At 39.0% G+C, this 13,450-nt stretch overlaps 2 protein-coding genes and 1 long non-coding RNA gene across 3 annotated transcripts in view; all 3 read right to left on the reverse strand.

The window, feature by feature from the left end:
- Positions 1 to 2,091, reverse strand: part of LOC111657106 (ras-related protein Rab-5C-like) — a 4,429-nt gene extending 2,338 nt beyond the window's left edge. Inside the window, exons 1-3 of the mRNA XM_087174774.1 lie at positions 1,935 to 2,091; positions 899 to 1,298; positions 21 to 206 (exon numbers count right to left, since the gene is read on the reverse strand). Of these exons, the coding sequence (XP_087030900.1) occupies positions 21 to 206; positions 899 to 1,067 (355 nt within the window). The 5' untranslated portion in view covers positions 1,068 to 1,298; positions 1,935 to 2,091. The remainder of the gene's footprint in view (positions 1 to 20; positions 207 to 898; positions 1,299 to 1,934) is intronic.
- A 1,236-nt stretch (positions 2,092 to 3,327) lies between these two features.
- On the reverse strand, positions 3,328 to 3,911 carry LOC147818962 (uncharacterized). The gene is made up of 4 exons (XR_015437436.1): positions 3,898 to 3,911; positions 3,668 to 3,794; positions 3,469 to 3,579; positions 3,328 to 3,356 (listed from the first exon to the last, which is right to left on the reverse strand). It is a non-coding gene; the product is annotated as an uncharacterized LOC147818962 (long non-coding RNA).
- A 4,361-nt stretch (positions 3,912 to 8,272) lies between these two features.
- The window catches only part of LOC111657089 (voltage-gated delayed rectifier potassium channel KCNH4-like), a 37,169-nt gene continuing 31,991 nt past the window's right edge, over positions 8,273 to 13,450 (reverse strand). The window contains exons 14-17 of the mRNA XM_087174778.1: positions 12,973 to 13,364; positions 11,865 to 11,956; positions 11,321 to 11,397; positions 8,273 to 10,421 (exon numbers count right to left, since the gene is read on the reverse strand). Of these exons, the coding sequence (XP_087030904.1) occupies positions 9,369 to 10,421; positions 11,321 to 11,397; positions 11,865 to 11,956; positions 12,973 to 13,364 (1,614 nt within the window). The 3' untranslated portion in view covers positions 8,273 to 9,368. The remainder of the gene's footprint in view (positions 10,422 to 11,320; positions 11,398 to 11,864; positions 11,957 to 12,972; positions 13,365 to 13,450) is intronic.

Raw genomic sequence — 13,450 nt, forward strand, 5'->3', positions numbered from 1 at the left:
TTCATTGTATTTTTTCTGACAGCTCCCCATTGTTACCCAGCAGCCGAAACCTACTGTGTTGGTAATGTCGTAGACCACGATGGCCGCCTGAGCTCCTCTGTAGTACATTGGAGCCAGGCTATGGTAGCGCTCCTGACCCGCTGTGTCCCAGATCTCAAACTTCACAGTGGTGTCGTCCAGACAAACAGTCTGAGTGAGGAAGGCAGCTGAGGAGAGCCGGACAATGAGGATAAGTGGAATGATAAAATATTAGGACCATGAACCTTTCCATCTTCCCTGAAGATCCTGTTAATGTTTGAGGTACATAAACACTTGAGGGATGTGCATTGCTTCACAACCTCCATGCCATTCACAACAGCACCAACAAATCTGTGCAAAACATCTTCTGAAATGAGATTCATTAAATTAACATAACTTTTTTTTTGATGGAAGTTCATTCTTGACCTTAGTAAAAGTACAGCTTAGACCTTTTTCATATTATCTGGGGCTTAGTATCAAAGCCAAATTTTGTTTTTGGTACCAACCAAAATGTGTCTTTAATGTTATATGTCAAAATTGGTCAAGCATCATTAACTGGAACAGACTGTGTGGTCAAATCTGTAATCTTATTCACTTAATGAAATGAATCGTTCTTGATCTAAATCTAAAAATATTTATTCAGGCAAAGTTCTTGTATAGGTTCTTGTGTTTCGATTTAACTTTACGTTTTATATTTCTTAAAGAACATTATCAACAAAAGCCTAATTTTTTTTATCAGTGCGCAAAGTTAGATATTCCATTGACACTAGTACACTTACATTTCATACACATAACACCACAATCTACCGACTGAGAGACGCAAAGCTTTTAAACAACATGCACTCTTTCAAAAGTTTAGAAGCACATTTCTGTCGCCTACCTCCAATGGTACTCTCCTGGAATTCGTGGAACTGGCCTTTGACAAAGCGCAGCACTAAGCTGGACTTGCCCACTGCCGACTCCCCCAGCAGCACCAGTTTGAACTGGCAGATTTTGTTTGCTGCTGTGGCACCATTGGGCCTGGTTGCTCCTCCACCGCGCCCAGCCATTGACAGAGACAGAAACTGTTATGGATGGAGAGGGCCTGACACTACCAGCTAACAGGTTGTAAAGGCAGGAGCCGACTCTGGACACACAGGCACTGCTGGTTAGTGAGGTCGAGGATCAATCTTCTGGTGGGAAGAACTGGATTGGGCAGACAGAGTTTGGCATTCACAGTTTTGCAGAGCCCAATGCGATGTCTTCAATGTCCTTTACTTGTTTGGCCAACAGTGCTCAACCTTAAGATATGAAACAGAAAATAAGCAAAAAAGCTGAATCCAAAGAATATGTGGCATTTTTGTTTGAAAATCAAAGCATCAATTAATGATAAAAATAGGTGCAGATAAATTTTCAAATGTCTAATCATCGCACCTCTACAGCACAGAGAAAATATGTTTGATATCTTCCCTGTAGCACATTTAAATATTCCCTTACTAAATCATTCTGTCGAGCTGTTATAATAACAGGGTAAAGGTGTAGCTAAAGTAAAATAAGATAAAAGAAAAGAGTTTGATGTGCAGCACCTTGTACAGCACTGACTGTTCAAAGGTTTTTTTATGAGAGCAGACACTTGGAAATGTTTCAAAGTTTTAACACACAGCTTTAAACTGTCATCTTCTTGGAGTCAACATCACATTCTACCAAGCCAAGTCTAGATTAGTTATCTTACTTAAATACACAGCCACAACTGGGTCCAAACAAAGTGTTTATTAAACCGCTTCAGCCTGCAGATGTTAACATTTGACCGTGTAACCGGATAAAAACAAAACCAAGTGCAAGTTATCATCGAGGCTAACGCTAAAAGCCATGCTAACATCGGCTAACAAGGAAAAAAAACCACTAAAAAGAAACAAATAACGCGCTGGCGTACTTACCAGCAACGAAAAATAATCTCCACCCCGCCTTGTGAACTGCGAGTTGTATCAATATTGTTCCTCTTTAACACGGTTATCTCCTTTTTTTGCCAAAACACTTTCAGGTTCAGTAAATTATACGCTTCCGCCTTGTGTAACTAAAATACTTCCTGATTTCATCTGTCATGTGATGCAATGTCACAACCAATCATATGAGCAGAGAGTATGCCGTCAGAAGGAGCCACCTCAGTACCACTGTAATTTTTTCGTGTGTGTGTGTGTGTGTGTGTGTGTGTGTGTGTGGCCTGTATTGTAATATAAAAATAGCATTTTTTTGCAGAACAAAGAATTGCAATACTTGCGTTATATAACGATGTGATAGCTCAGCTGTACCAGTTATTCCAACTTCATCTTCTCTGAAAATGATTTGACACTTCTTCCTTGCTTCTCTCTTCTATTCACATTGTATTAATTGATCTATTTTTGTTTATTTTTTTCTCATATATATTTTTTCTTGTATCCTGCTGCTTGGATTCTTTGCTGAACGCTTTATACAGATGCAAAACCTCTGTCTAAATGTTTGTTGGTTAAATAAAAAAAGGAAACATTGAAAGAATTCTATGTATGCTTTAGTGATAATTACCACAGTATGCATTTACACTACATGATTAAAGGATTTCTATTAGACCAGTACAGGGAATACATCATGGGTTTTTGTTTTGTTTTTTTCACTCATGTCAGCATCTTATCAACCACAGGGTGGCGCAATATGACAGAGAGAGATAGAGAGAGAAAACTCAGCAGGGCCTGTGTGACATCAACAGTCATGCAAGTACCCAAGTGCATCCAAGTAAGACAGAAAAGGAATGACTGATGGTGCTGAAGAAAACCCTGAGATACAATATATCTATCTATTTTATTTGTGCCCTGATTGACCATTTAGTTCATATGACTGGATCCATGTTTACTGTGGGTCTGATTAAGAATAGAAGTATAAAACAACCATCATCATTTATCAGAAAGATTTTTCTTCATTTTCACATTGTATCACAAAAATATATACACTAGGAGACATTCCCATCATAACTTGGATAATTACATAATGACTTTACAATCAGAACATCAATAAATGCAGATGCATCTAATAAAAAAGTTTTGTTGTCCTATATTATCTGAGCAGTAACTCTACAACTTTGGTTTGATGGATTTGTTCAAAGTATCAATACAAAGAAAAAGGACAAACTTAGAATGGATTAAACTTTATTATGACAATGCAGTACACATTACATTACAGTAGATTATTCATTCATTGGAAGATGTGTAGCCTGACATTCATTTATCTGTTGCACAGATCAGTCCTGCAACAACGGGAAGTTGTTGTGGGTGGATTATTCAGACGTTCACAGTCATCTGATTTATAGCAACCCTTGAAGTAGTTGACAACTGTGACAACATCGAAAAAGACAGAATGGATCATTAGATATCTGCTGTACATTTTCAATGAAAGGACTCTGGTCCAGAAAAACAGTACACTGAGGGAAAGACCTATACTTACTGGATCCAGCTTGTATGATGACGCCGGCACAGACCTGGTTTGAACCACTGCAGGTCTCCACAGAGCCTGAACAATGACGCAGGCCTCCACAGTAACACCTCAAGGCTTCACCTGGAAAAGGAAAAAACCACATCATGTTCAACCATAGCATACAAATTAATTATAATTTACAGGTATATGAACAGTTGTAGACTCTTACCAAAACTTCGTTGGTGGTCGGATAGGATTAAATTAGGGTAAAAGAGATTGCAGGTTTACTCACTGTTGCTAACAACCAACACAACCAAAAGGGTGAGAATCACAGTCTTCATGTTTTCACAGTGTCTCTGTATGAAAAAAGAATGTGAGAAGATCAAACTCTACATTAAAAAAAAGATTGTTGAGGGAACTCTCAAAATTCACATTTTCAAAGATCTGAAGATGTCATACCTGATAAATTGTCGTACTTGAATGCGGATACTTCAAATATGTGCTGCAAGTTGGCAGGCTTCCTTTTTATTTGGTTTTGTTGTGCAATTGATGCAAATCCAGTATTTCATTAACTCTGTTCAAAACACACTTTGTACTCTACTATTATGTTGAATAAAAAACAAACTGTTGTGCAAAGTGGGACATTATCCCAATGGCTGTAGTTTATTTCAAAATTAGCCCTAGAAGCCTTACTGTCACCCTTTGTAATAAATATAACATTCCTTTGTCCCTACCCAATAAAGAGCCTGAATTAAGATGTACTCTGTGTATATGACAACACATTATTGGAAAGGAAGTTGAAGCTCTTTCATCCATGCAGGTAAAACTTTACTTCTTGTCTCCACTTTCTCTTTCTATAAAAGTACCACAAAAAGCTTAGAATGTAATTTTTCCAAGCTTAGATGTGGACAAGTTCCAAGTAAATAAACAACAAAGTATCAAAAACTCAGCTGGTGTTGGCCATTTAAACAATTAGTTAAAATATGCAGTTATTTTTAGGAAATTTTTAAAATAAAATTTGGCAACAATATCCCATTTCCTCTCCCCTTCCCTGTGCAGCACAGAGTCGTGGCAGCAGGGCCTGAAGCAATGTGATAAAGTGAAATTGTATTTGTTCATGAACTGTTTTATTGGACTCATTACATCATATCCATTCCTGAAACTTATTTTATTACACTTTCAATATCAGTTTTACAGTTCAACCTTCTCTGGTCCTGTTGTTGGATTATGGACTTGCTGTATTTATATTCCTACTGCAGCATGTTTGAATGTAAAGACATAAACACACATAGACATCCACCCACTCTATTTTATCTGTCTTACTGTTTTTATTCTGAATATGCTGTATCAATTTGTTTAGTTGTTCTCACTTGAATTTTAGTCAGCCAGTTACATCTGCTGCATTATGTAACAGTGTTGTATCTGTATTGTCCCTTTTAAATACAATAAAATAAATACTACCAGCTTTGCGTTTATGATATGTAATGCCATTTGGCTTTTTATTTTTTGGTGGAATTTTACAATATGTCTTCTGTTTTTATCTTGGCCTGGACGAACCATATAGTTTGTGTTGGAGCCATATTAAGAGTTTTTAAATAGAAAAAATCAGACGGATGCAGCGTTTTAAGTTCGATTTTGAACTATGTTAATATGAGTAATGAAGTAATGATATTGATTCAAGGGGCCTTAAGCAGATGAATGATATGAGTACCTGATACTCACCTGTGTAAGTGCTGATTATGTGACTTGAACCTGCTACATAACTTCTGCTCTACATCAGTCTATAAGTAGGTCTTTGATTTGGTTGGCTGTCAACAGTTTTCAGACTGATAATAAATGCAATCATGTCATTTTCCTTCGTTCGATTTGAAAAATCAGTATATTATTTGATGATAATAATTTCAGATATTGAAAATATTATATCTCAGACAGTGTGTGTGTTGGTTACACCACCTAACCTGGTTAAAATAACTTTGATTGATTAGCCACTACAGGCTGTGATGTGCACTTCTGTATGGTGGTCCCAGATGGAGCCTGAATGAACTGCTGAGTGGATGTGTATTAAACCCAGTCTGAAAAAAGTCACGTTGCCATGTCTGAGAATAAACTTTTGTCAGTTGTAGACAACATTGTTTACCCTGTAATAGCTCAATTTGACTATTTGATTGATCCCACCGTTTATAAAGAGTTTTTGATAAAGACACATAAAAGAGAAACGAGAGAAAATGATAATAAAATAAAGAGGCATTAAAAGTGAAAAACAAATATATAAAACAATCTTAATCTTTATTATGAGAACACCAGAATGCACGATACACGAGAGCATTCATTAATCATAGGGTGTTTTCAAAGCCATAAAGATGGCATTCATTCATTCATTCATTCGTTCATATCTGTTGCACAAATCCGTGTTGCAGCAAGAGCCAGTTGATAGACCAAGACGAGTCAAAAGCGGGCAGTTGGTTGATTTATAGCAACCATTCAAGCGATAGGTAACTGTGGAAACATAGAAAAAAGATAATGGATCATTAGAGAAAGTTTTGTTTTCCTGTTTTTATTTGTATTCTTTATTATTGATGTTGGATGGCTGTTCACTATAGTGTGACCATTGCATTTTATTGCCACTGAAGCACTTACTGGATCCCGCGAAAATGAGGGCACGGGCACAGACATTATCTTCCCCTTGGCAGGTCTCCACAGGGCCTGAACACTCTCGAATGCCTCCACAGTGACATCTCAATGCTTCACCTGGAAACAGATATAAAAAGAATATTGTTTTCCATCTTAAACAAACTAACTCTGCAATTTCAGTTAAATTTGGGTAAAATAGACTGTGCAGGTTTACTCACTATGGCTCACAACCAGCACTACAAAAAGAGCAACAATCACAGTCTTCATGTTTTCACAATGTGATGTCTCTGTACACCAGACTCTGTATTAAAAAAAAGTGTTAGAAGATCAGACACCACATTTTCCTAAACAAATGTCAGCATTTTTTTTATCATCCACCCATTCAAAGAGTTAAAGATATCTCACCTGATGAATTTTCGTATTGGAGCACTGATACCCTGGCGTCCTTTTTATCCAGTTGTGTTGCGTTATTGTTGCATAAATGCTGCTTGTCCAGTTTATTATTAACTTGTCATCTGTGTCAGGAAAACACAATCTTACACCACTGACTTGTGGGAAATGCAGTGTGCTGTACAGCAAATTCTTAAACCAATAGTTACTGCTATCTACTTCTAATAATAACAAAAACAACAACAACAACAACAACAACAACAACAACAACAACTATGTTGTCACCAGATTTCCCCATAACAAATGAATGTGAATCATGAATGTGTCATAAAGCAGGACAACTCAAAACAGACAGGTTTTTACAAATGTTATTCAGTTCTATATAGTTTTATTATAAAGAGTGAGAGAGAATGGTAATTTCATGCAGGATAAATTTATTTGTTCATTTTTTATGTGACCATCACCAGCCAGTGTTTGCCGTCCACCTGTGGCCAGAGCTTCTGACAGTGAGGATAACCCAAGGGTGCTGGCATCATGAGGGGAGAAACAATGTTGTGCAGATGTTTAAGTATCTGACAAGAATGGACATTCTCCACAAATTAATGAAAGATACTGTACATTTGCTTATGTAATCAGATTGAGAGTCAATAAAGATCAGCCTAAAAAAAAAAGAAAAAAAAGGATAAACCAGCTTTCACCAAAAACTCATTTAATTCACAGCCACTAATGAGAGAAACAACAGCAGCAAATCCTCTTTTCTTTTACCGAAGGCGGCTGGTGACTTTCTGTGTTGTTCTGTGCTCTCCGGACATTTTAATCACCTTATTGACAGTTTCGTCTCTACAGTAAAGAAACATTGTTTGTTTGTTGTTTTTGTTCTTCTTTTTGGGATATACTTAACGTGTGTTAGTGGAAGCGTGGAATCATGAAAACAAACCCTAAAAACCAGATTTAACAGAAGCTAGAAACAATGATTGTACTCTTTAATTACAGTAATTCACCTAAACACTGCCCTTCTTAAATCCTCCCTTAAATACAATTAGAACCATATAAAAACATGGTTTGATTGTTGACAATTGAGCGTCAACACATTTTGACACTCCAGCTTTGTAGAATATACATTACTCACAAAATTAACAAGGACGCAGTATTGATGTGTGGCCAACCTTTCCACCTTTGATTTTGAAACTGTTAAACACGTGACATTTTCCAGCATCTTGATAAGAGTTTAAATAGTTTAATGTAAATTTAACTATTTAATTATTAATTTGTAATGAGCCTCTCTGTTTTGCTGTAAGGTCACAGTAAAATAAATGAAACTGAAATATTTTATGTGGTAATATTTTATGCATCTATTTTTGCTGAAAAAGTGAATTCCACTCTTTATTCTGGCATTAAGCATATTTTTACTTAAAAACTACATATCTGACTGTCTCTTGTGAATATATCAAGGTATATAAACTTGATTAAGTCCTATAACATAATTGAGTGCACAACTATGTGCAACAACACTTGGGAGTTTGGGCTAACAGTAAAGTGACTTTAAGGTTTTCTGAGGCTTCACCACAAATATCCAGACATCAGCATTTGTTTTTGACTGTAAATCACAACTGGCTCAAAGTTGCACTTAACTGCCGAAATTTACCAAATGTTCTTTATAAACCATTTGAGCTGAGTTTTATTCCAAGTGGCAATAAAAATTTAAGCAGTCATTCCAATAATGTTACTTATTGTGACATGTTTCTTTCTCAGAAATGCATGAACAGTGAGAAGTGTGACACCACAGTAAAAGAACACAGTCAGACATTTTCTGCATACTTTATTTTGTCAGCTGAGGAGAATCATTCAGAATATGAGAATCAATCAATCAATCAATCAATCAATCAATCAATCAGAATAAAATTCCTGAATACTCTGAATATTTTATGAGTATAATGAATTCATGTTTTTATCCCAGGAGGCATCAATATTTTGTAAATTAATAACAGTATTATATATTTCATGGGACACACTTTTCAACTAAATGTGCATATTTATTTATGTTTAATTTATTAGCAGCTATGTCGTCTTTGAGAAAGAACTTTGCCACTTTTCAAATTTGTTTTCTTGAAGAGCAATTGAACCTATTTCACAGAATTATATTTAATGCCTTGGTGAGGAAAAAATAAGAAATTTATTCGAATCTCCTGAAGGATCTTTAGGAGAGCATTAAATGGAGATGAACTGAAATCATATAAATGTACTGTGTGCTGCTTTGTGGAGTCTGAATATCAGATATTCATAGTCCAGAAACTATGAATTTTCGCAAATAAAAAATGCTGAACTGAGAAAAGAATTTAATTTAAAACAATAAACAATCTATGCTGTGTGATGCACATACTCTATTCTCTATATGCAAGATGAAGCATGTGTCATTTTTGTTCCTCTGTATAAAACATCCAACCACTCTGACCTGTCTGCCATATAAATACAGTATCTGTGTGCACAATCAACAGGTTTTCATGTAGAATGCTTACACATTGAATTGGAAACCTTTTCCTTAGGAAAAAGAATAAACAACTTTACCATGCAAGAAGGTAACTGGTATAATCAACTGCAAATTGTTCTGAGGATATTGGAAAAAATATACAGTATATACTAGAACCCACTGCTGTGGAACTTTTTTTTAAAGACACACTTCAGTAAAGCCAAGATAATGCACAAATGACATGCGTTTGCATAGAAATGGTGTAAATTGCGTGGAGTTTGACAAATATGAGAGCCCAGGAATTAAAAGGGGGGAAATACAGCACACATTGACAATCTCCAGCAGAGTCTCTTTAAACACTGTAAGAAGTTGCATTTCAATAACTGCTGATTTTGTTTCCAGTTGCAGTGAAGTCAGTGACCCTGCCCCTGAAACATGTAGTTTAATCTGTGAGGTCTAGACACCAAGACTGCTCTGTGCTCTGCGTCTGGACGCCGATGCTGGACCTTCGTGATGATGCGCTTTCACTGTCTCTGCTCTCCATAGAACCCCCCTTCCCCAGTAGGCATTCCAGACTGGTGTGTTCTATGGCAGACGGGTCGCCCAGTGGTAGGTGGGGTTCAAGAGCATCCGATCGTTCTGACCCTGAATCCAGGGGGGATCCAAGAGGGTGGCTGGGCAATGTGTGCAGAGAGGCAGAGACATGTTGGACAGAGGGTTGTGAGTCCTCAATTTGGAAGATGGAGGTGTCTTGGATCAGATTATGAGATGATGGGACACAAATGTCCTCATGTGAGGTCTGTGATAGGTTCAGATGGGATTCTGAGGGCAGGCAAAAATGTGGGTAAGAGCTCGGTGATGGGTCCAGGAGGCTGTGTGTGGACATACCTGTAGGGGCACTGGACAAAAGGCAAGAGTATTCATCACTATCACTGGGAGGCTGCAGGCACAACGTGGGCTGGGACTTGCTGATGGTAGTTGGGCTAGCACTGAGAGGTCTGTTGTCAGAGTCCTCATGCCAAGCATGAGTTGTAAGGCCTGGACTTCCACCATGGAAGCCTGGGCTGATGCTGAGAAGAGATGGGCTCGTCCACAGATGTGTTTTCATGCTCTCAGAGCTATGACACGAGCCTAACCTGGGTGCAGAGTTTAGAGAAAGAGGTGGACAGGAGTTAGAAGGTGGACTAGAGGATTTAGGTCGGTGGTGGCTCTCTGTTTGAGTTTCAGCAGCTCTACTGTAGCTCCAGTGGTCAGTGGAAGGGACATTTTGGTGGCTGTGGCCTTCATGGCTCCCAGGATCGTTATGGAGGTGGTAGGTTGATGTTAGGTTGAATGGCATACCAGTGTTGGGGCCTGTGGGAGGGCTGGTCCCCATTTGGACACCGTATGGGTATGAGGGCTGGCAGTGATGCATGGATATGTGAGCCTGGAGGAGATGCATCATATGGTGTAGGCCCCTGGTGAGCTCAGATACTTCCTGGTTCAATGTGCCCATCTGCGTAGAGAGTACACACAAGTTTAGTCACGCCTACCTTGCATATTCTATTATCAGACTGAGCAAAAATGGTAAAGTTGACAGGATCTTTCCAATTACCCCTCCTTATAGTCCCCTCTATGACTCTAAGAAGTAGTTTCTTATGCAGCAGTGAAATCCAGAGGGACTCTGACAGACTCAGGTAACTGACACAAATAGGGAACAACTATGAAAGTAGATGTAACTGGGAATAAGTTGGTGAACCATGACGGAAAAGGGGCCAGAAAAGGGCCATAAGTAGAGCTGGGTTGTCATCATAATTTCTTTTTTCTTCAGATTGTCGAGTCAGCACTCTCGGCTATCCTCTGCATTGCAGAAGTGCCCTACTGATTAATTAATCTCGACTTCAGACAGCACCTACCTGGGCCCATCTGGATGCTCTTGCTGCACCTGCTTATGCTCTATTTACATTCAGATTAAGACTGCAGGGACAGGAACAAGGCAGAAACTCTCTACTCTACTTGATCTCACGGTATGTTTCCCCATGTAAATATACAACCACGGCTGATATTGAATGAGATGCCAGAAATTTATCTATGAAAAAAGCTAATGAGTTTCTCCTTATTTTCTTGGTCTGCACTGAAGATGTCAGTGACTCGATTGCTTAACACTGAAACAGGATCTCATATTTTATAGCCAAAATGAAATATAAGTCCACAGGTTGCATTTTCTCATAACAATTTTTTTCATGCTTTATGTATTTCACATTCAGCCTGTCAAAAATACTTAACAAAGAGAAGACAGAAGAGATGATGAGTGGGGATACTCAGCAGGGTTGATTTGGGTCTGGGAGGATTTCAAAGGCTAGATTATCTTTGGTCCAATCACTTTTAATTTAAGTCAAGAGGCTTCTACTTTACCTTATGGTTGAGTTGACTGATGCCCTGTCTGACCTCCTCTGTCTCCACCAACAGAGTGGCATTTGCCTGCGTGGAGCCTGGAAAAATAAGGTGAAGGAAATAAAGTAGCTGACTAAATAGCACACAACTCAAGACAGATGTGACTCCAGAGGACGGCAACTTACATATGTAAGTACAGTATGTATTCATAATGCACATTTGCATATGTGTACAGTATCTGTCAGGGGTAGACTCATTATACTAAAGTAAATTAGATGAGCTTAAACTAAATACTAACTAAACTAAACAGAACCTGATATTCTCCCTAGGAAGCTGGTGATCATCAGTAAAAGCTCAGGTCAGATGATCAGTACCCTGCTTTGACCTCAGTTGTCCTTTAACATGTTCTCTGACTCTTTGGGCACCTGGCTGTCATTTCATTCCTCTCATGTGCTCTCATATTTCCCCAGAAGGAGGCAGGGCAGCATTGTGGTGTCCACTGTTTGAACTCCTCCAGCCATCTGGCACCCGGGTGACCCTCGCAGCTGGAGGCGGTTTGGCTTACCTTGGGTGCTGCCTCCTGTACTGGCTTTAGGCCCGCTGTGCTCCACGTTGAAATGGAACGTGTGCCCATTGTCTTCAATGCCGTCTACAACCCTGTGGTGGGAGGGGGTGAAGAGGAGGGAAGCTGGAGTTAATGTAACAGTAGAGCTTTTTCAATTATCATTGGAGCCAGCAGACGACCCAGGAATGTGCCATGAGAGCTGCTGCTGGCAGAAGCCCATGTAGGTTTGAACATGAGGAGAAGAGCCCAGTCTGGAGGGGCGGACACCTGAGCCCTCTGAACCAGCACTTACCCATATCTAGGACTTACTGGATGACTTAGGGATACATTATGAATACAGATGGTTAGGGCAGGAGGATAAGGTACTCTGGTAATGAAATTCAGTGACATCTGTTGAAATATGCAATGCAAATACTCTGCGTTTATGCAGGTTTCTCTAGCATGACTTTAGGTGTCACTTACTGCAACACCTTTTTCAGATTATGTCAGACGTTCTAAGGTTAGCATAACTTGAGTAAGTATGTAGACATACTGTGCTCTACAAAATTCTGTGAGATACTGTCTGTGATAGGAAAAGGAATGAATTTAAAACAATACATGTTAAGGAAATGTAAAGGGAACAACTTCCTGTGTTTTGCCATAATTTGATTGTGACTACATGTCTATAAAATGAAATAGTGGTACAGATAATGAGTGGTCGAGTTTGAGTGAACACACAGAAGCTGCCACAGTGTGAAGAACTGATACTAAGAACAAAAATGAAAAGTGTAGGTAGATTGGTAACAATTTGTGAAGCTTATTATCTGTAATGGCTGTTTATAGTGTGTTTCTGAATGATTGCCGGGTGTCCTACTCCTTCATAGAATCAAGGTTTCCACACTAGACTAGACATTTTAGATAAGATTTACTAATAGCATGTTGCTTTTAGATTTTATAGCACTGCATTATGTTATATAGGTGTTGTTTATTTTTCTGGTCAAGCAGTGTACATTATATTTTGCAATTCTTGCTACCCAAGTTAAAACAAATTTATGTAGTTTTGACTGTTAAGAGTTTTCTCTTTTCTGCTTGTGTTTTGGAAAATGAATTTAATGTTAGCTTTCACTACCTTGGACTCAGATCTGGGGGTACAAAGCAGGTGACAGTTGGGATAAGCAGCTTTGAAGGCTTTTGCTCAGCTCCTGACTCTCCCTGGGCTGAAGTTGAGGCTGGGGCCAGGGTCGGGGCTGATGTAGGGGTGCTGTGCTCTCGTTTGGTAGGTGGCTGAGGGGATGAGCTTTGCCCGTGGAAGCCTCGGCTGAGATTTGGGGAGCGGCAGCGTCGCAGGGCGTTGAACTGCCGCAATTCATCCCCCAGGAGGTTCCCCAGGGACGTACGGCGAACAGGGCTGCTGAAGCTGGGCAGCAGGAGATTGCGACGGGAGCGGGTAGCCGGAGAGAGGTGGAAGGAGTCATCTGGGTCATCACCCTTGGTTTCTACGATAGAGGGGAGCCTGGATTCCTGCAAAACAGGAAATATAACATGTAGCATTAATAACTGTACACTTTTTAATGTATAATTTTCACAACAGAAAGGTGCACAAATCC

The sequence above is a fragment of the Seriola lalandi genome, unplaced genomic scaffold (genome assembly GCF_002814215.2).
Source record: "Seriola lalandi dorsalis isolate HSWRI2012SDOR001 ecotype SW California unplaced genomic scaffold, Sedor1 jcf7180002054383, whole genome shotgun sequence".
NCBI classification, from domain to species: Eukaryota; Metazoa; Chordata; class Actinopteri; order Carangiformes; family Carangidae; genus Seriola; species Seriola lalandi.